This window comes from Gambusia affinis, linkage group LG21 (genome assembly GCF_019740435.1).
Source record: "Gambusia affinis linkage group LG21, SWU_Gaff_1.0, whole genome shotgun sequence".
In the NCBI taxonomy this organism is placed as follows: Eukaryota; Metazoa; Chordata; class Actinopteri; order Cyprinodontiformes; family Poeciliidae; genus Gambusia; species Gambusia affinis.
The window spans coordinates 23,567,499-23,590,327 of NC_057888.1; the positions used below are offsets into that span (position 1 = coordinate 23,567,499).

Below are 22,829 nucleotides of genomic sequence, written 5' to 3' on the forward strand. Positions count from 1 at the left end.
GTGCTGCCATTTTCACGTCCATCTCTAGCAGAGGCCTTTCAATAAACGGCTTTTTTTTTGGACTTGCTAGTTATCCTGTCAATCGTTATTAGTGCTCTGCTCTGTTTCACAACGATAGGAGGAAGAACGGATCGAAGGAGGAATCCCATTGGACCTCCGGGCTGTCATTCGACGGGGTTAGCGCTTTCCGGCATTTTCATTGGCTTTATGTTACGTTCAGGTGACGATGACTTTGGCGGAGTTTCCTGATACGCTGTAGCAGTGTCAGGAACCTTCCCTGAAGTGCATTTGGAAGCACGAGTTTGCTAGTTGTTCGTAGCTTTCTGGAGCAGGAGATCATATGATTTAATTCGGAGAGGATTTAGCAGATAGTAGGGGTACAGCAGTGTGATGCCAGCTGAGTCAGTCACTCCGGTTTGTTTCATAACTGAGCTATGACCTTCAGCCGTGTGGGTCCACAGCGGTTCCTATAGTCTTCCCAGCGTCGTATTGTAGGTGTACTTGGTAAAGGTAGGTGGACTTTCTCCATGACAACACCTGAACAGGCAGCAGAGCTCTTAGACAGTCGGTGTTGATGGCCAAATGAAGCCTCATGAACCAATGATACTTTCAAACCCATTGCTTTTATCGAAAGGTTCATTAATCAGTTCTTCATTCATTACTCTCTAGTAACATCTGATATTGTGACGGCGTTGTCACTCTAACTACTTCGGTGCAAGCGCTCTGCCACTCCTTCCCTCAGGTCCAAACATTCACAGCTACTTTCCGTTAAATGGTACATATTTATCAGGTCATTAACATATCATCCTCTGAATTTATTTACTTTTTTCCACTTTAAACATGCGCACGTTTTTAAAGACGAAGTACTATTCAATTTCCAAGAACATTCCGTACACAATCAAGTAACTATGATACCTTCAGTTAGAAAAATACCACATATATATGACCTAAAAGAAATTTGACTTCATAATTTAACTAGGGCTGTTGCAAACAAATATTTTAGTAATCGAGTATTCTACAAATTACTCTTACGATTAATCGAGTAATCAGATAAAACATAAATATTGGTAAATCTAACATAACAGCAGTATTACGATCAGATATCAACATCAGTCCAATTTTTTCATATTTGAGCATCCCTAACAATAACTTTTCTGTTGTTTGGGAAATTAACCTGCAACAATAATAGCTCACTTTCCAAGTTAACATGCAGAAAAGTTATACAAAAATCTGAAATTACTCAACTTAACTCAGTGCAATATTTGATGGTCTATTTTGTATACAGTCACAAATGTCAGTTTAAAATCTAAAATATATACACATTTAAAGAGCCTCAGTCATTGTTTATTCTTAACTCTGTGGTGCAAAAAACTGATTGAAAATCGATTTATTCACCGCATGTCTGTGTAAGGTTGTGACAGAACTGCACATTAAAACAGCCCTTTAAATCTTTAAACAATTACCCGGTGATAATAACTCAGAAATAGTCCAAATAGTTTGGATGTATTTTTATTTCTTTCCTACTTACGGAATGTTTCTGTTTATAGTTTTGTGGTGCTTTTTTATCTTAAAGAAAAAAATATAAAACTTCAGATATTTCACAACAAGATATTAACATAAATGGAAAAACCTCATGAAAGCTTTATATTATAGCAGAAAGTACGATAAGAAAAGCTTACAGTATTCAATTATACCACATGAATTGATCAGTACATTACTGCGAGGAGGGCTGAAACGATTCCTCGAGTGATTCGAGTAGCCTACCTCAATTATTAAAATTCCTCGACGAAAATTTATCTGCTTATCAAAGCTTCGTTAAATTCTATTTTATTATTTAGCTCATCGTGTTCCGACTGGGTTATTACTTGTGTTGCGCGGAGCGCTCACTTCCCCCTGAGTTGTTGACGAAAACTAACTGTTGGCAGCATAACGTCCAGTTTTCGAATTCGGCCTGAGAGGATTTTATTTATTCATGATAATGTCTGGGTCTTAGTCGTTTTTCGGTGGGCCAATAGGCATCCTTAAAATGACTGGCGCAATGCCTAGACTACAGCTTTTCTCCTCCTGGAGCTGCTGGTTCAGAGCGAACAGCAGGGAAGAGCGCTGCAGGAGTATTTATACAGGTGAGCGGATAAACTGAACACTGCGGGCGGCTGCGCATTAGATAGTTAACGTAAGTGTAGCTTTACGACGAACTGGAAATTAAATTTTATATAATCCCAGTGTCAACAAACGGGTGGCGACACGTAGCTGGTAGATGGGTTTCTGTTTGTGACGAACAAAGGTGTCAAATCCCGTTGCTAACAGAACATAAAGCTATAAATGTCTGAGCAAGGTGAGAGCTCATCTATTAAATTGACTGAAGGTGAATAAGCGTACATTTACACATAAATGTATGTGTAAATGTATAAGCATACATTTACGCTTATACATTTTATAAGCGTAAATGTATAAATGTACGCTTATACACTATTTTTTATAAACGTATTTCTGAGCCTGGCACTTTATTATTGAATTGAATATAATGTCAGATTTTTGTATAAATTTTCTTCAGGTTAACTTGGAAAGTGAGCTATTATTGTATTAGATAATTTTCTAAAGTAGAGAAAAGTTATTGTTGGGGAAGCTCAACTGTGAAAAATTGGACTGATGTTGATATTTGATAGTAATATTGCTGTTATGGTAGATTTACCAATGTTTTACCTTATCATTTTTTATCCAATTACTCGATTAATCGTAAGAATAATTGATAGATTACTCAATTACAAAAATATTCGTTGACAACGCTAAAGTATTGTGAGGTAACACAAAAGAAAAAAAAATCCCCATATCCTCTTGGGAGGCTCTATAGAATTTGGATTTGCAGAATAAATTATTTACAAGTAGATCCAAGCACATAGAAAAAATACGGGTTAGCTTGTTGTTTGCATTAATGATGGTATTGTTAGCATAGGCTAATTACTTAAAATAGCACAACTCACTACTCACCAGGGCAGAAACAAGTGTTACTGCTTCTATTGCTGGGTTGCAGACACGTCAGCCGGATGACGCGCAAAATTCAGATATAGATCAGGATTTCTCCGGTTCAAAACCGAGCAAAAGGGATCACAGCAAGTACCCTAATGCCCTGGCACAGATGAGGTATCTCGAAAAAGCACCTGTATATTTAGGAAATGACCCATATTGTCTCTGTAAAAAAGACTTGTCATATAGTCTTGAGGATTTACCCATTGTCAAGGCGATAACATAACTAACTTTCTGGTGCTGCACACCTATTATACGACAAGCCAGATGGAAGATTTCAAAAGCTTGGAAGCATACAATTATTTAGTTTCAGATTGGGTCAATCATTTAGGATGGCCTGTTGCGGTTACTCCTCTCATCGTTTTGCTTCTTAAATATTTTAAATATCTGTTCGATTATTTTATTTTATCACTTTAATTATTTGACTTTGCCAGAAGAGTATCTTCAACAATGTTGACTAAGAAAGTCATAGTCTTTTTCTTTGTTGTTGAGATACTGTTTATACTCTGCCTAGTGCAATAACTTGGCCACATTGTTTACACATGGGATCAGCCGATTGCGCTGAAACCGGCCGGCATGGAGTCCAGATCCACTGAAATCCCCGAGGAGATCTGGAGAAGGACACATCGGGTCGCAGAGGAGGAAACAAACAGAGAAGGAGAGCAAAAAGGAAGAAACAACACAGGCTTATGGAGAAGAGAAATTATAAACTGTTTCTCCCCTCTGTTGCCATGGGCAACATTAATTCGATGGCTAACAAGATGGATGACTTAACATTGCTCTCCTGGAGCCAGAAGGAATATCGGGAATGTATTTTAATGTGTTTCACGGCGACATGGCTGCACCCAGATATTCCTGATGCCAAGCCAATGTTTGGCAGGAGGCGGTCTCGCCGTTCTAGTAAGCAACTGTTGGTGCAGTCCTGCTCATATAACGGTGAAGGAGAGAATCTGTTGCCCGGACGTTGAACTGCTGGTGGTTGGTCTTCGTCCGTTTTACCTGCCCCGTGAATATTCCCATGTTGTCGTGGTGACTGTTTACATTCCTCCCCCCATGGTGGGGATTAAAAGGTGATTAAAAGCCAGGGGATTGGTTGTGATTATCACCAATCGATAATCACATCGATTGGTGATTATCGGCAGTGATCTGCCCAAATGGGTGATCGGAATCGGCAGCAAAAATCCTGATCGGAGCATCCTTAATAATCAACATGGAGATGGTTCCTTTCAGGTTTTGAAACCTCAACTCTGGTTTACGTTTCCCTTGTCTTCATTTTGTATGAAATGGTCAAAACCAACAAAAAAAATTACGTTTTTATTTAATTGAGAAAAGCTCTTATTACAATTACTATTGGCACTCTACTTATCAATTTATCCTAGTATTTTATGTTTATTTCTGCAGGGTTTTTTTCTTTGTAGCTTATTGTATTGAGCAGGATTTTCATCACTGTCGTATGAATTAAGTGGTATTCAGGCTAAAGTATCACCTACAGTCTTTCTTGTCTCTGCTTTTGGGGCAACAGCTAAGTACTGCCCAGGAAAATTAATAGAGCTCTTGGGTTGCTTGTTTTTCAAACATCAGCCAAAGCTGAATTGTCAAGTAGAATTGTGCATAAGTGTTTAAGCTTCCATAGGCTGCATTTTCTTTCAAATATTTTAGACATACTCTATGAAGAAATCTGCAAATAGGCAATTTTCTGTGAATAATTTGGAGTCACGTTCCACAAACAAATCTGTGAATACTGAATTGTGAATTGGTGAAGGCCCGCTTTAAGCAACAATGACATTAATGCAGCTTCTCTAGAATGACAAATTTAAAAAAATATGTATGAACATAGTCTGTATTGTCACATGTTTGAACTCTGCAGCTTGCTTTAAAATGTAAAAATTGTATATTTAATCTAGGAATGCTCCAATCAGGTTTTTGCTGCTGGTTCCTATACCGCTCATTCATGAGGCCGATCATCAATCACTGCCAATTGCCTGGAATGACTATTAATTTTTTGCTTTCGGTATAAATAATACTGTTATCTGGCAAAATGGAAAACTTATCTGCCAATAAATCCACCTAATGTAGACATAATACACATATTCTAATACATATTTAAAAGTAAGTTGGATGCTGCAGCATTAAGCAGAAGTTTGGTGTGAGAGTTTACTGTCTGGTGGAGGTTGAGCAGTGCTACGTCTGTCAAATATTACTAGCATAAGTGGCGGTCCTAGAGAGAGAGCAAAACCAGCGTCTTACATCACCAGCTCGAAGACTTGAATTATTTTTCTGGTCATTTGTTTAGCTTTGTGACCGTGATGCTAATCTGGGTGGAGTGTTGGTGGTTGTGTACTGTTTTACTTGTTGTCTAGATGTCCTTTTTTTCCTGCAGTGAAGCTCAATATAGCCAAGCTCCATCAAGTGTTTGTTTTTTAAATGTCATATTAGATTCGCTATGTTGATCCATTTTGACGAGCTTCACCACCGAAGTAATTTTCCACCGCAACACGCAAACTTTCCCATTCACTCTGAGTGTTATAGTTCCACCACAGGACTTGTTGCCGTGTGCTCGTGCAGTGTGAAGGAAAGAGGAGATGAGCTGCACATGCAGGCTGCGAAGTGAGATCAATGTGATCGGTTTTGATGATTGGCAACAAGAGTCCACGATTGGCAATCACCGATCATACACATTTTCAAGGAAATCGGCCAATCATGATTGGTGGCTGATCGATTGGCACATCTCTAATTTAAACCAATCTACACTATTTTTCTTTCATATAATCACAATCAGGTTCCAAAGTAATCCCCTTAAAACACAACTCAGACTATGTTATTCAAATTAAATTTCAATTGACTATTGATTTTACTAAATGATGTCAGTTTACAACAAATATCATCTCAAGGTACTATACAAAACAACAAAACCAGTTTATATACAGAAATATCTAAACAATTCAATTCAATTGTACAGATATATCTCTAGGTCTTCTACATCTGTTCCAGTTGATCCTCGTTATCAACAATACAGTCAGGGTCAGTTTTTTCAAATTGGTTAAAATGTTTTCTATGTAAGGAATTCCGGCTGATTGTAAAGTGGACATTTCTATTTTAAATTCACAGAAAAAGTAGAGAGGTAAAAGCAGTGGTGGCTCAGCCCCTTCAGGAATCTGTCCTAGTTAAACTGAAACGATGATTACGCACTTGCTGAAAGTTTTCCAAACAAGTCATTTCAAAACTAGAAACTTTCTTGTTTTTCTCTTCACAGATCTAAATGGATAAAACGTCCCGAAAAATTTCGAACCAGGACATAAACCCCTGCTTAGAAGTAAGTTACTGATCCTCCCCATGCTGGACAGTGTTGACGATAGCGAGTGCTGCTCTATGATTGGAACTGATCCTATTCTTTCAGGAAAGTGATGCCTCTCACAAGTGTTTGGACTCCTACAACTATGATAGGAGCAAGTGCTCAGCTTACTTTCAGAGATATAAGAACTGCAGAAAATATTGGGTGAGTTTATTTATTTCAACATTAGAACGAAAGTAAAGGAACATATGCATAAACAATGCACAACAAACCATTTAGAAGTCTGAATTCTCATCAGGCTTCTGTAGTGCTGTATGCCAGAGTGGAGTTGGTACATAGTCAGTCAGGTCCTGGAACAGAATTGCTTCTGGGGCTACAAGAGAAAAATGGGCTACATGATGGTGGATTACTTGTGCTCGGAGCGGTTACCTGTGCCAGGTGCATGTAGAAAATCCAAGCTCCTTTCTTGTTCAGGGCTGTTTCTCAACAGATTAAAAGGTAGCAGATTAAATCCTGGCTAAAATAAGCCAGGATATCTGACGCAACACAAAATGGTACTTTGTGTCATTTTCTTGTGGAAATCAAATACCCTCTTCGGGAACAGTTTGACAAGGTGTGCATAAGACTGACATGACACTGTCATAATGACAAAGCACCGGTCAAGAACATGAAGGAGTCTTTATGAATGTCTATGACTGTTGTCATGAATATTCATTCATTAGATGACACTTTTAATGCAAAGTTGCTTTGAAGGTTTCATTGAAAGTCCATTAAAAGTGCCAACTTTGCATTAAAGTGTCATTATTTACAAAATAATGCAAAGTTCTGTCTTTTAATGGACTTTCATTGCAACTTTTAAAGCAACTTTGCAGTAAAAGTGTCATGATTTACCGACTGATACTTCATGACAACAATCATAGACAATCATAAAGACTCCTTCATGTTCATGATTGGTGTTCTGTCATGTTTATGACAGAATCATGTCAGTCCTATGCACACCCCGTCAAATAAAGTGTTACCTAATTTTCCATAAAAACCCCAGAGGAAAGTAGCTCAAATCTTTATTTGAGCTACTTTAACAGAAATATTGAATATTATAACAGCTATAAAGGCTAAATAAAGCCAGGATATTCAGCTGTCTTGGTTACAGGTCGATAGTAATTTGGTGCCATGCCGGATCTCCGGCGTATGGTACCTTAAAGAACAGTAAAGTCTGTTTCACCCATATATATATCAGATGCGTGGATCTGATAAATATATCAGATTCATGCAATATATTTATATTGCATGGATATAATTGCGATATATCCATTTATATCGCACAGATTTCAGGAGGGTTAAACAGTTAAATCTAGTCAAAACGTTTGCAAAAAAGTAGAAATTAAGCAAACATTGTTGCTTAACTTTCTCCTTCTCTGGACATCTGACAACCTGCCTGTTGTTGCTACTGATCAGATCCAAATAGTAACTCATTCCTCTCATCAGGTGTTTCCCCCCAGGCTTTGAAAACAGCAGTAATCAAACCACTTATAAAAAAGAACAATCTAGACATATCACTACTGCAGAATTACAGGCCGATCTCCAACCGCCCATTCATCAGCAAAGTTATTGAAAAAGCTGTTAAAACAATTAAATAGCTTCCTAATGATAACCAACTACTTTGACTCCTTCCAGTCTGGTTTCCGATCTCACCATAGCACAGAGACTGGCCTAGTCAAAGTGTTCAATGACATCCATATAAATACGGACTGTGGGAGAACCACAGCGCTGGTTCTGTTGGACCTCAGTGCAGCTTTTGACACTGTTGACTAGGCCTGTCACGATAACAAAATTTGCTGAGCGATTAATTGTCTCAAAAACTATTGCGATAAACAATAATATTGTTTGAAGACCTTTTTACACTGATTTAATGGAAATGACATAATAATGCATGTGATTTCCTACCAAAGATAGATACACTTTATTTTCAAAAGAACACTTAATACTGGAACTGAAGTGTAAATAAATACTGGATTCAACCAAAAGAGTGCAGATTATGAAGTCTGTATCCCATATTGCCCTTCAGTAATTATTAGACGTAAATAGAGAAGATGGAACATCGACTACCTGATGCAATAGTTCACACTACACTTAGTTCACACCTACATTTTACCCTTATGACAATCGTAGAACGTTGATGTTCTAAGATTGTCGCTTGTGATTTCATAACCGATCATCCTGCAGTGTGTGGTGTTTATGGTAGATCGTTGTGGCCCCGATCTAAATCAGGGGTTTTCCCCACTGGGAGCTTAACGCAGCCTGTTGAATGTAACAGGCAGCCAATCAGAAAGCGCAGATTCTCCTCCGTGCTTTCTGAGGGGAAATTACAGAGGGGAATCCCAAACAGCAACCCGAAGTCCAGCAAACATTGGAGATGATATGTGGAAACAACATTAATGTTTATAAAACATTTTATGCAAAAGAATATAGAAATGAGGAGGGGAGGAGTTGGAGCCAAAATGCTACCAGTTGATGAACCCGGTAACGTTTCAGCTGTTCTTCGTTAACTTGACATAAATAGGTTCTAATGATTTTCATTCAGTCAGAACGTTACGCTGACACTAGAGCCACATGCACTGCAGGTAGATTGTAGTAAAGCATTGATTAATGCCTGGTTTTAAAATGAGTTATCTGGACTTGTAACCATTATTTTGTGCCCATTGTTGGACACCACACTGCACGATGGAACCCGATGGAACCGTTATATCTAGGATTTCTGTCGGCTAATGTGTGATCTCTCAGGGTTTGGAAATGAGCCGACAATCGGCCGACAGCTCTAAGATGGTGTAGTGTGAACTGGACATTACACTGAGGAAATGAGGAAGGGAGGGTCAGTGGAGAGCAGCGGAGTTGAGCCTTTTTTCATTTAGTGTCATCAACAGAAAGAGAAAAGAGATGATAATGCTGATAATTAAAATGATGTTGATAGTTTTAATTTATCGTACGATTGATTGATTTATTGTTTATCAACGTTTATTGACCATGACATATTACTGAATTGACTGATTGACTGGAGAGTTGGGTCAGACGCTCCGGTCCAGTACTTTACTGGTTTGAATCTGGGATTCAAACCAGTAAAGTTTTACTGGGATTTCTTTCAATTGGAAACTTCTCATCAAAGAGGTCAGAGGTCACATGTGGGACACCACAAGGTTCAATCCTAGGACCCCTCTTATTCAATATTTATATGCTCCTACTAGCTCAGGTTATAACAGGAAATAATATCAGCTACCATAACTATGCAGATGACTCACAGCTCTACATTATGATGTCACCAGGTGACCTTTGACCCCATCCAATCACTGAATAAATGCTTAGAACAGATAAATGTGTGGATGAGACAAAACTTTCTGCAGCTGAACAAAAACAAAACTGAAGTTATTATTTTTGGACCTAAAGAGGAACGATCTAGAGTTATAGATCTAGAGATATAGATCTAGAGTTATAGATCTAGAGTCAGTACACCGCTTCAGTTATTACAACTAAAAACCAGCGATCAGCCCGAAACCTGGGAGTAGTGATGAACTCTGACCTGAACATCCAGAGCCACATAAAGACAGTTACAAAGTCGGCCTTCTATCACCTGAAGAACATTTCCAGGATTAAAAGACTAATGTCTCAGCCAGATCTAGAGAAACTCATCCATGCGTTTATCTTCAGTTGCATTGATTATTGCAACAGCGTCTTCACAGGTCTGTCCAACAAATTAATCAAACAGCTGCAGCTGATCCAGAATGCTGCTGCTGGAGTTCTGACTAAAACCAGGAAGATAGAGCACATCACACCAGTTTTAAAGTCTCTCCACTGGCTCCCTGTAGCTCAGAGAATAGACTTTAAAATACTGTTGTTAGTTTATAAATCACTGAATGGTTTAGCACCACAATACATTAAAGATCTGCTGCTGTTGTATCAACCTTCCAGACCTCTCAGGTCTTCTGGTTCTGGTTCTGCTCTGCATCCCCAGAACCAGAACCAAACAAGGAGAAGCAGCTTTCAGCTTCTATGCACCACAAATCTGGAACAAACTTCCAGAAAACTGTAAAACAGCTGAAACACTGACTTCCTTTAAATCTCTACTAAAAACCCACTTGATTAGAGTTGCATTTGAAATGTGATCAATCTCATCAAAGAGGTCAGAGGATTTAATGATGGAACTTGACTTAATGTCATGTTTTGATTGTTGATTCTATGTTGCATCAAATTTTTTATAATGTAAAGCTCTTTGAAATGCCTTGTTGCTGAAAGGTGTTATACAAATAAAATTTGATTGATTGATTGAAGTAAACTGACCGAATAACATTTAGGTTTAGGACAGGCTTGTGCCCACCCCCATAGACTTGCACAAAAGTGGGCCATAAGTAAGATGTTTTGACACACAAAATCTATTTTCTCCACATTTTTGTTAATAGTAAAGAGGGTTAGATAACAAACAATCCAGTAACTATTTTTTAAATTTTTTTTAACTTGAAGGAAAATCTCAAGGTAGTCCACTACTGTCCAGTTTCTTTGTCTTATTAATCCTGTTTCTGATAAATATCCCTTTGTTCCATTAAGAAAAACAATTTTTCATTGTTATGTACAATGTTTTAGAATAATGGACTTACTTACATTACTTGGAGATATTTGACAATCATTTAGAGAGTTTCTAACAGTGATTCAACAAAAAAGGCAGAAAAAAATCATACAACTGTTGAAATTTTTTCTTCGTGAGGCAGAGTTGGCAATTTATCAGCAGAAAATATAAAAGGTAATAATGAAGAGAATATTGACAATGTAAAGGTTTGTCAGAGTGACAAGAGCAAGAGTGATGTTAGAATATATTTTTTAATGCACGAATTAAATTATTTTTAGATTATGTGGGATTATGAAGGTGTTTAATTCTAAACTTTCATTCATTAATGTGTTCATTTGAAGTTGTGTTGAATGTTCATAGGATTACAACTGAATGAGTTTAAAAAAACCAATCAGTCTTTCTGTCTTTAACAAGGTAAACTGTCTACTTCTCTATTTAGACTGTAGAAGATTAACCCAACATAATGTTCTTTAGTTTTCTTTTTTCTGTATGAAGTGAAGGCTTGTTAAACGCACTACGTCCACCAAAGTAATGAATGCGCTTCTGAACCAGAGAGCATTGTCGATTTCCTCTAAATGTAACGATTGTCATCATTGTCAAACAGTTCCACTTTAGTCTCATCAGACCACAGGGCAGTTCTCCAAAAATGAAAATCTTTGCCCCTTTGTGCATCTGTAAACCACAATCTGACTTTTTATGTCTCTCTTGAAGTAATGACTTCTTCCTTGCTGAGTGGCTGTTGTGGAAAAAAACCCATGCTGGTATAGGGAATGTTTGACTGTGGGTCTGTGCTTTGTGCTATCAGAATGGCTAGCACCAGCCCTGAATACAAATTCAGCCCATGTACACCAAGTTCCGGTTGAAATGCCAGTTGCTGTGCCAGCAGTCAGCCAACAGTGCTGCCCTGATGCCAGATCTAGCCCAGACATGACTACTATGTGGGGAAAGGTTGCAAAGATTAAATATGAACTTGTTTGTACGACCTGCTAACGTTTGGATTGTTTGTGTGGGCGTGTATTTGTGCAGTAGGTGCATGTGTTAATTTGTCACCTGAAATTGTGAAGATGTTACAATGGGTAGCAGTTGGCACCCAAGAGCAGCCATCACTTCATAACAAGAAGGGAAAATGTTCCTTTTAGGAGGAAGGTACTAGAAGAATCCAGTTTAGGGTAGGATGTGAAAATATGCACTTGTTTCCAGTTTGTGTAGACTTGGTTTGAGAACAATTTTAATCAATAAGATGGAGCAGTGGTTGCATGTGATCAGTACAGTTCTTATGTGTGTTGTTTTCTTTGCAGCACAACATAATGGTGCAGAGAAGAAGAGATGGTATTAAACCTGAAATGCCCACAGCTGCGGAGAGACTGGAGATGCTCAGTGCCATTGGAGGTAAACCCTACTGACTGTCAACAGTCACAAAGATGCTAAGGACTCCAGGTCTGCACTGAGAGGTTGCTGGAGCACTGCAGTGACTAAGAGAAAAATGGAACCAACGTCTGTTATGCTCCGAGAAGACATTAAATATGTTACATGAAACTGTTTATTGGTTTATTTTTGATTCAGCAGCCAATAAAAGCAGTTGTGAAAAAGATTCTTGCATGTGTTGGGTCTGTCATGAGAAACTAAATAAAATATTCAGCTCCTCCGCATACTGCTGGAAATGAGTGCATAAGGGTGTATTAAGTCCCTTGTGTATCAACCGAGAGGCTTTCTGACAGGCAGGGAGGCAGCAGAGCCACATAGCAGACGCCAGTCCATCACTACACGTGTCCAGTGGCACCACTCAAAAGTTCAAGGAATGGCCCCCACGTCCCAACATATCTGCGTACATCATTATTGAGAGTGTAGCGTATTTTTTCAAGATGTAAACAAGAAGCCATGTTGTTCAGCCAGCATTTAAAGGAGGGAGGTGAGGCAGACTTCCACTCTGTAAGAATGACACGTTTAGCCACGACCATCCCAAAGGCCAGAGCCTCTTGAACAGGCAGGGGCAGAGCAGAGCAGGAGTCAGAAACACCAAACAGAGCAATAAGACTGTCCGAAGGTATCTGATGTTTGTACGCCATTTGGTAAAGACTAAATATGTCAGACCAAAAGGTTGTTAAATAATGGCAGTGCCAGAATTGATGTCCAAGGGTAGCCTTAGGGTGTCCACATCGGTCACATGAACTTGGACGACTAGGGAATATTTTATTCAACCTTGCTTTAGAGTAGTGCAGGCGATGCACCACTTTAAACTGGATTAGTTGCAATCTGGCATTAATAGAGCAGTTTTTTATTCCCAACAGCACACGATCCCAAAGCGCAGTGGAAATAGTAACTCCCAAATCATTTGACCAGGCGTCTCTGATATGAGTAGATGATGTTGGCATAGAGAAAACATTCACAAACAGTGAGATTAGACATCTGGAAGTGGGAGGTTTTATAAGAAGATCATAAAAAATATGCTGCGCTGAAAGCTGATTTGTGCTCAAAGCAAGTTGGTTTGCGAAACTCCTAGCCTGCAAATAACGAAAAAAATCATTTGGGGACAAATTGAATTTAGACTGTAACTGAGGGTATGATGAAATCTGTTTATTGATAAAAAGATCCTTGAGAGAGGAGAGACCCCTGGCTGACCAGAGTTTTGCTGGGAACTTTTAAAATGTGAATGAGACAATGCCCGCCTTCCTCCAGGTCGCAGAGCATTTCACTCCCTCCATCTGGCCATTTTTGCAGTTTGATAGCGGCGGTATGATTATCTACCGCCAGAGAAACTTTTTATTCCAGCAAGGGAAGACTTGTCCTTCCAACTATACATGTTGGAGCCAGAGTCTGACCCCAGAGCAGGAGAATGAAGATGACGAGTCTGCAGAACCACATATTCAAATGAATGCATCTCAATGATATTATCATTGTACTTACACCTTCTCTATCTATACCAACTGCCTACAGTATAGAGCATAGTTTAACTATGGTGTCCATGCATGTCATACATCTATTAAAATATTAATGCTACCACAATATGAATGAAGTACACAAAGTCTTTACATAATTAAGGAGTTAACAGAAGTGCCAAGAACGCCACTGAATGCATTTTGGTCACATGTTCCCCAAGACAAATAATTATATTGAAAACCTTCAGTACAATTATATCCTTAGTCTTGTCCTTGTTTAGCAGTTCCACAGCCAATATGTCATAGCCAAGAAAACATTGTAGATAATAGAAAAAAAACTGGAAAGAATATAAAGATATGTATGCAGCACCAGGAGAGAATAAATTACTTTTTTTCGTTTTTTGCACCACTTAAAGTACACAAAAAAATTCAGGATTTTGCATGATATGTCCCCTTCAAGTTTTACCATGTTTGTTTTTCTTTCCCTCAAGACATCATGTTAATTTAAGTTAAACTTGTGTGGGTACACAGTGGGTACAGAAAATATTCAGGCCACTTTAAATGTTTCGCACTCTGCCTCATTGCAGCCATTCATCCATCCATCTTCCTCCTGTCCAGAGCCAGGAGAAGATGGATGGATGAACCAACACTGAGCCTGAATTGCAGCCATTTCCTAAAATCAAAAACGTTCATATTATTTCTCATGAATGTACACTCTGCATCTCATCTTGAAGGAAAAAACTATTATGCAGAATTTTTTGCTAATTTATTAAAGAAGAAAAACTGAAATATCACATGGTCTTAAGTATTCAGAACTTTTGCTGTGACACTCATGTTTCAGACACATGTTGTCCATTTAATCCAATCCTCTTTGAAATGGTTCTACTCCTTCATTGGAGCCCAGCTGTGTTTAATTAAACTGACTGGACCTGATTAGGAATGGCACACTCCTGTCTACATAAGACCTCACAGCTCACAGTGCAGGTCAGAGCAAATGAGAATCTGAAGGTGGAATCTTAAGGTGGAAGGAACTGCCCAAGGAGCTCAGAGACAGAATTGTGGCAAGGTTACAGATCTGGCCAAAACATTTCTGCATCATTCAAGGTTCCTAAGAGCACAGGAACCTTAAAAGGAAGAAGTTTAGGGTGACCAGAGCTCTTCTTAGACCTGGGCATCCAGCCTAACTGAGCAATCGAGAGAGAAGAACCTTGGTAAAGAAGAACCCAAAGATCACTGTGGCTGAGCTCCAGAGATGCAGTAGGGAGATGGGAGAAAGTTTCATAAAGTCAACTACTTTATGACTGAGTGGACCGACAGAAGTCTCTCCTCAGTGCAAGACATATGAAAGCCCTCATAGAGTTTGCCAAAAACCACATGAAAGACTCCCGGACTATGATAAATAAGATTCTCTGGCATGATGAGATGAAGATTGAACCTTTTGGTGTTAATTCTAACACCAAAAGTTTAGAATTAACACCAATTCTAACCTCACATGCTTTGCAAGTAGCAAAGCATGTGAATTGTGTGTCACAGCAAAGGGTCTGAATACATATGACCATATGATATTTCAGTTCTTCTTTTTTAATAAATTTGTAAAAACAATGTCTAATGTTTTTCTGTCAGGATGGAATGTTAAGTGTACAGTGACAAGAAATATTAACTTTTTTGAACTTAGCAAATGGCTGCAATGAAACAGTAAAAATTTAAAGAGGTCTGAATATTTACCATGTCCACTGTATGCAGTGTGTGAACAACCATCGATTCCTCAAGAAATACAGTCTACTACTCTGTCCTTTCTTTACTGTTGAGTCTCTAGTCCAGGCAGTTCTGTCATTTTAAAAAGTGAAACTCATGGAGTGATAAGTTTTGTAATTTTGATGGTTATGGCTGATAATAATAAAACCCTAAAATTCAGTTTCTCAGAAAATGAGAAAACTGTTTAAAAAAAGACATTTGTGAAAATTCATAGTGTCAGACCTTAATCAGTTAATTAATTCAAACATTTGCAGAGGTTTCTAGAGCCTTCAATATGCTACATAATCATGAAGGAAGACTTCTGACTTAACTGATGTGTATCACGTAAGCCATAATCATTAAAATTGAATAAATAAACAAAAACTTTAAATACTGTTTTCCGCAATTTCACTTTCTGAGATGACTTGTAGGAAATGTTGGACTTTCACGCTATTCTGGTTTTTTGTAGAAGTACTAATTACTTACAATCATGGACCAATCAAATCGAAGAATCCTGACAAAAATTTTGATGGGAGCTTCTGTGTAAAATAAAAAAAAAAAAAAAGTAATCCGTGTAAATACTGTGATTTAGAAGAGAAGAAGCTGTAATAATTATTTTTAATTTTTTATTAGGAATGTACCATTCATTTTCCGGTCAGTCATACCTGATGAAATACCGCCCTCTAGTGTTTTTATACAGAAGTAAGGTCATTTCAGGCTCTGCAACCGAATCCAAGGTAGGCTATGACTTTAAAACTCACTAATTATATTGTCTCATCATTACAACATTTTTGCGGGTTTTTTTTTTAAATTATTGATTGGACATACTTGTTGATGACACTCTCGTGCTCTGAGCGTCCGTGCGAGATGGCATGGATGGTCGCCTTGAGGAATCTTTGTATGAATTGATGAAGCTAAGCTAGCTACATTTCATCTAGTGAAGCAGGTAAATGGTCTGCAGCTGACTCAAAATGAGCTTTCTGGTTATCACTTATTAGTCAAATGGCTCATTTATGCATTTGACTAATAGGTCCTGACCCAATACTCAGGCTGCACCTTACGCCACTCTGAAGTGTGGACTCAATCGAAGTGCACAGAATTCGAGTGCGCAGGTTACAAGCCTGTAAAAATTTTAAGGTATGCCCTGTTGTAACTTCAACATCCAAGATAAGGGGAAATAAATATTCTGACTTTGTAGACCTAAAATGTTGCAAGGCATTTTTGCTGCTGAAAAGTACAACCACAACAAAGAAATTATTTTAAATGTATAGTATAGGTATTTTTGCTTTCCAAAGTCATTGCTGAATATATTTGACTGTTCAAATGTGTCTTGTGTTGACTTGTTGAATATGGAGCAAAACTTAATGTAATCATGTTAAGTCATGTTAATCATGTTAAGTAAACAAAACATATTTCAATACTTTGAAAACAGACTTTGTTCTCTTTTTTTTCTTTTTGACAGTTTGCTCTCTGAACCTTGCAATATTTACTAGATGGCAAAAATAAATAAAAATTAAAAACCCGTTAAAATGTATGTTTTAATGCGTTAATGTCCAATTTAAAAATCTTCCATTTGACTATTTAGAAACATGATTACATTCAGCTGTTACAAAAGAAATATGTAATGTGGCTAAAAGTTAGTGGAGCTAATGTGCTAACAGATCAAGTTAAGGACAAACATACGGCATATATAAAAAACAGAAAAAGCCTAATGCTTGATTGTGGAAAAATGAAAATACTAATGGAACCAAAATGTCTTTTTTAAAATAGACTATGTATGTTGTGACTTTAAATACCAAAAATGTTACAAGAAATTGAGAAGGAACACTCTGAGTGAATTTTCTTCCCCTCGACCCTGAGAAGAAATCTTATGTTTAAAAAATATGAGATGTATAAAGAAAATAAGAACCAGCTTTCTATTCCAAATTTAAGATATGAATTTCATAATATTGTACACAAAACCCCTCGGTTAATGAAAGAAAAACCCACAATGGTCACAGAAATAATTTGAATCTGAAAAAAGTAATGATGGATAAAAATTCTATGAAAATGAACAAAAGAAAATAAGACATTGCTTTTCAAACATGCTTCAGCAGTTATTTAAAACAAATATAAACTCAAGAAGCAAGCCTGGACACAAATGATGGTACCCTTAACTTAATATTTTCTTGCACAACTTTTAAGGAAATCACGGCAATGAAACGATTCCTATAACTGTTTATTAACCTTTTACACCTCTCAGCAGCTGTTTTGGCCCACTCCTCATGAGCAAACTGCTTCAGTTGTCTCAGGTTCAAAGGGTTCCTTTTCCATATGGCATGTTTCAGCTCCTTCCAAAGATGCTCAATAGGATTTTGGTCAAGGTTCATAGAAGGCCACTTCAGAATAGTTCAATGTCTTCCTCTTAGCCATGCTTGGGTGTTTTAAGTTATGCGTTTTCAGTCATTATCTTGTGGTAAGACCCATAGCCTGTGACTGAGACAAAGGTTTCTGACAATGGGCACCACACTGCTCTCTAGAATCTCTTGATAGTCTTGAGATCTCACTATAGCTCCCGGTAGCTCAAAGAATAGACTTTAAAACACTGTTGCTAGTTTATAAATCACTGAATGGTTTAGCACCACAATACATTAAAGATCTGCTGTTGTTGTATCAACCTTCCAGAACTCTCAGGTCTTCTGGTTCTGGTTCTGCTCTGCATCCCCAGAACCAGAACCAAACGAGGAGAAGCAGCATTCAGCATCTATGCACCACAAATTTAGAACAAACTTCCAGAAAACTGTAAAACATCTGAAACACTGACTTCCTTTAAATCTCGACTAAAAACCCACTTGTTTAAAGTTGTATTTGAAACGTAATAAATTGCAAAATTATTGACGGAATCTGACTTGGTGTTGTGTTTTGATTGTTGATTCTATGTTGCATTGTGTTTTTGTGGTTGATTTGATGTAAAGCACTTTGAAATGCCTTGATGCTAAAATGTGCTATACAAATAAAATTTGATTGATTGATTGATTGATTATACCCTGCACAGATTCAAGATATCGTGTGCCAGATGCAGCAAAACAGCCCTAGAACATAACAGAACTTCTCCATGTTTCACAGTGGGGACTGTGTTCGCTTCTTGATATGCTTTATTTTTCCGTCTCCAAACATAGACCTGATGTGCCTTACCTAAAAGTAACACTTGTGTCTCATTTGTCCATAGGACATTTTCTCAGAACCTTTGTGGCTGGCAAATTCCAGTCTGGCTTTTTTCTGATTTGTTTTCAACAATGGTCACTTCCAGTAAGTCCATTTTGGCTCAAACAACATCGGATGGTGCGATCTGACAATGATGTTCCATAAGTTTGAAGTTCACCTTTAATGTCTAGAAGTTTTTCTGGGCTCTTTTCTTACCACTTTTATTATCCATCTCTTTGTTTTGTCCTCAATTTTCCTCCTGCGGCCACATCTAGGAAGGTTGGCTGCTGTTCCATGGATCTTATATTTCTGAATAAAATATGTAGCTGTAGTCAAAGGAACACCAAGTTACTTGAAGATGGTCTTGTAACTAGTGATGGGCCAGACAACACAGAAACCTCGGCACATGCGCCGAGCAGACAAGATGAAACCCCGTGTCGGTGCGCGTATCACTTTAAGGAAAACCACGTGACCGATACAGTTCCTGTGTGGTTTGGATGTGACTGAGCCAAATTGTATTAATGAGGGAGAAACTGTGATGACACGTTTGTGGGTTTTGCTGGATGGAGATACTTTGTGTTCTTTGCTTTGTGTTGGTTTTTGGCTCATATTTGAATACTGGCATGGATCAACAGAGGAAGAGGAAGTTTTCTCCCATGTGGGATCATTTTGATCTTATCACGGAAAATCATTATTATTCCGTTCTTATTTCCAATTTTGATAATTTTTCTTTCGGATTATTCAAATTCCTTTCCATGGATATTTGAGTTTGTTTACATGGATTAACTTTAATTTATATTGTAGGTGAAAAATGGAGGATTTGCTCCCAAGTTTTGTCTTACTGTAACCAGAGCACTTCCACAATGCTGAGGCATCAAGGTGCCCGGCTTGAGGGGGAGGAACCGGTTAACACTCCTGTCTTTATTGAATTTGCCTGCAATGACTTTCTACATCCAGCAGATGTCACTGTAAGTGACAAGGCAACACAGTGTCGACACAGTTTGGGAAATGTGCCACAGACCCAGTGAAGCCTCATCTGTCCATCGCTACTTGGAAAATTTACCTTTAACATGCTTCTCTATAATTTTCTTTCACAGAATTTTTATTTATTATTACCTTTGTCAGATTCAAGTTATTATTGGGACTATTGTGGGTTAATCTTTCATTAACCAAGGAGTACCAACAATTTCCCAATTTCCCCAGTAATGACTTTCTGTAAAAGAAATTCAAAATAAATATCAGTTCTTGTGCAGTATATGACTAAGATTTTGAGACAATACACTTGTTCAATAAATTTGTTCCATCTTTAAGTTTTAAAATAATTGAATTTGGTCTTCTATAAGGGGATGAAGAGTTAAATTATGATACTAAGAATTTAATCGTCTGGCTAAGTTTTTATCCACAAAAAAGTTAAAAATTTCATCCACTTTTAAAGTTAAATAATTTTATTTAAGAGAGTGCTTAGAACTTGCAACATCACAAAAGCCCAATCTTTCTACCAACATGTTAGTGTCTTAATTTAAGATTTGAAATTCGTCTAGCATTTGTAACATTTTGTTTTACTTTCCTCACAGTTAGTTTGTCAGTATTCTTTCTTGTTTCTTTTTTCTTCTCAGTTTATCATATCAAACTTTTCATTCCTAATGTGTGCTTTACCATACTTGAATATTCTATAAAGATGAGAGAAAATAAAACATTGTTATAATTCTGCCTTTTAACTCAAAACATCACATGCAGCAATGAATTGTGGGTGATACATTTCAGTGAAGTCCATATCAATGCGGACTTAGCATAAGGGAGTAAATAGGACCCAAAATGGACAGGGCGAAGGCTGGATATGGAGAATTTGGGACACACTATGCACTCAAACTATTCAATATAAACGCGCATTTGAAGGACACAAGTGCAGAACAAGGTTGGAAGTGCGAGTTGGGGCAGGGCCATAGAAACTAAATAGAACAGGTTAAACACGTTTGCTGGTACTGGTTTACCCAATGACAGACTTTCCTCCATAAGTTAATGTACAACTGTGTTCAAAACAGGACAGTCCTGGATCCATCTGTGCTTGACTCAGATCATCCTTCTAGATTGGGAATAATTTATCATTCATTCATCCAACTTCTTCTGCTTTATCCGGGGTCGGGTCACAAGGGTAGCAGCCTCAGAAGGGAGGCCCAGACTTCCCTCTCCCCAACCACTTGTTTCAGTTCCTCAGGGGGAATCCCAAGGCGTTCCCAGGCCAGCCAAGAGACATAATCCCTCCAGAATGTCCTGGGTCTTCCCCGGGGCCTCCTCCCGGTGGGATATGCCTGGAACACCTTACCAGGGAGGCGTCCAGGAAGCATCCTGACCAGATGCCTGAGCCACCTCAGCTAGCTCCTCTGGACGTGAAGGAGCAGTAGCTCTACTCTGAGTCCCTTCCGGATAACCAAGCATCTCACCCTATCTTTATTGGAGAGCCCAGACACCCTACTGAAAAATGCCCAAGGGACATGGGCAAACGCCTTCTCCAAGTCCACAAAACACATGTTAACTGTTTGGGTGAACTCCCATGCACCCTCCAAGACCCTGCTGAGTGTGTAGAGCTGGTCCAGTGTTCCACGACCAGGACGAAAACTACACTGCTCTTTCTGGATCCGAGGTTCGACTGTCCGACGGACCCTCCTCTCCAGGACCCCTGAATAGACCTTGCCAGGGAGGCTTAAGAGTGTGACCCCCCTGTAATTGGAGCACACCTTTGGACCACCACCCCAGTCTGCCAATCCAGAGGGAACTGCCATCGATGTCCATGCAATATTTCAGAGTTGCGTCAGCCAAAACAACCCTACAAGATCCTCAATGGAAGGCATGTTGGTGGGATTGAGAAAGTCTTCGAAGTACTCTGCCCACCAGACATTCACAGCAGACCCTCACAACATGTTTGAGCCTGCCAGGTCTGACCGGCATCCTCCCCAATCAGCGGAGCCAACTCACCACCAGGTAGTGGTCAGTGGACAGGTCCGCACCTCTCTTAACCTGAGTGTCCAAGACATACGGCCACAGATCCGATGAAATGATCATCGAACTACGGCCTAAGGTGTCCTTGTGCCAAGTGCACATATGGACACACATATGCCTGGACATGGTGTTCATTATGAACAATCCTTGACGAGAACAAAAGTCCAACAACAGAATACCACTCGAGTTCAGAACGGGGGGGCGTCCCTCCCAATCATGCCCCTCCAGGTCTCACTGTCATTTCCCACTTAAGTGTTGAAGTCCCCCAGCGGGACAAGTGAGTCCCCAGAAGGGGCACTCTCCAGTACCCCCTCTAAGGACTCCAAAAAGGGTGGTGTTAGAATTAGTGTTTCTTTCTTACATTAGTAGTTTTATATTACTAGTTGTTGTTTAGTGTTCTCACCCCAGAGAGGAGGAACTTGTTAAACTGTATGGTAAACTGTAAAGTTTAATTCTGTCTATCCTTACTTGTTATCAGGGTAGTCCCTCAGTTTTGGTAAGATCACGCACCCACATTCCATTCACTCCCCTTCTCTGCTAATGAAAAGACAAGTTCTGCAGCAGGATGGCAGAATGCAAAGAGATTAGCTTGTAGGAGCTCATCCTCCTCAATTCTTGTAAGAATTTGGTTGAAAACTCAGTAACGTCTGCGGTTCTTTTCTTCAGGTTGAGAAAATACTTATCAGGTGGGTAATCTGAACTGCCGTTTGGTGCGTAAACACAAACAACAGCCAGAATCCGTCCCCCATCCGTAAGCGGAGGGAGGCTTCACTGTGGTGAATGAGAGGGACTTCTCAAACTTCTCAACCTCACACAATACCCCTGGCTCCTTCCCCACTAGAGAGGTGACTTTTCACATCCCAGGACCCCCTCCCTTGGCCACTACCTATCCCACACTGCACCTGACCATTTTGGCCCCTCCCACAGGTGGTGAGCTCATGAAAAGGGGGACCCATGTCTCCTCTTTGGGCTGAGCCCGGCCGGGCTCCATGGGCAAAAGCCCAGCCACCAGGTACCCACTATCGTGTCCCACCTCCAGGCCTGGCTCCAGGGTGGGGCCCCATTGACCCGTGTCTGCATGAGGGAACACCAAATCCAAAGTTATTGTCCA

At 39.0% G+C, this 22,829-nt stretch overlaps 1 protein-coding gene across 2 annotated transcripts; it reads left to right on the top strand.

The window, feature by feature from the left end:
- The first annotated feature begins 57 nt into the window (after window positions 1-57).
- On the top strand, window positions 58-12,519 carry chchd7 (coiled-coil-helix-coiled-coil-helix domain containing 7). Of its 2 annotated transcripts, none has more exons than XM_044104502.1 (4): window positions 58-176; window positions 6,278-6,337; window positions 6,422-6,520; window positions 12,227-12,519. In XM_044104502.1, exons 2-4 carry the CDS (start codon window positions 6,284-6,286, stop codon window positions 12,329-12,331), a joined length of 258 nt encoding a protein of 85 aa, XP_043960437.1. In that variant the 5' UTR covers window positions 58-176; window positions 6,278-6,283; the 3' UTR covers window positions 12,332-12,519. The 2 variants fall into 2 exon arrangements, with proteins under 2 accessions (XP_043960437.1, XP_043960436.1); XM_044104501.1 differs by lacking the exon at window positions 58-176 and adding an exon at window positions 243-510.
- The last annotated feature ends 10,310 nt before the right edge of the window (window positions 12,520-22,829 follow it).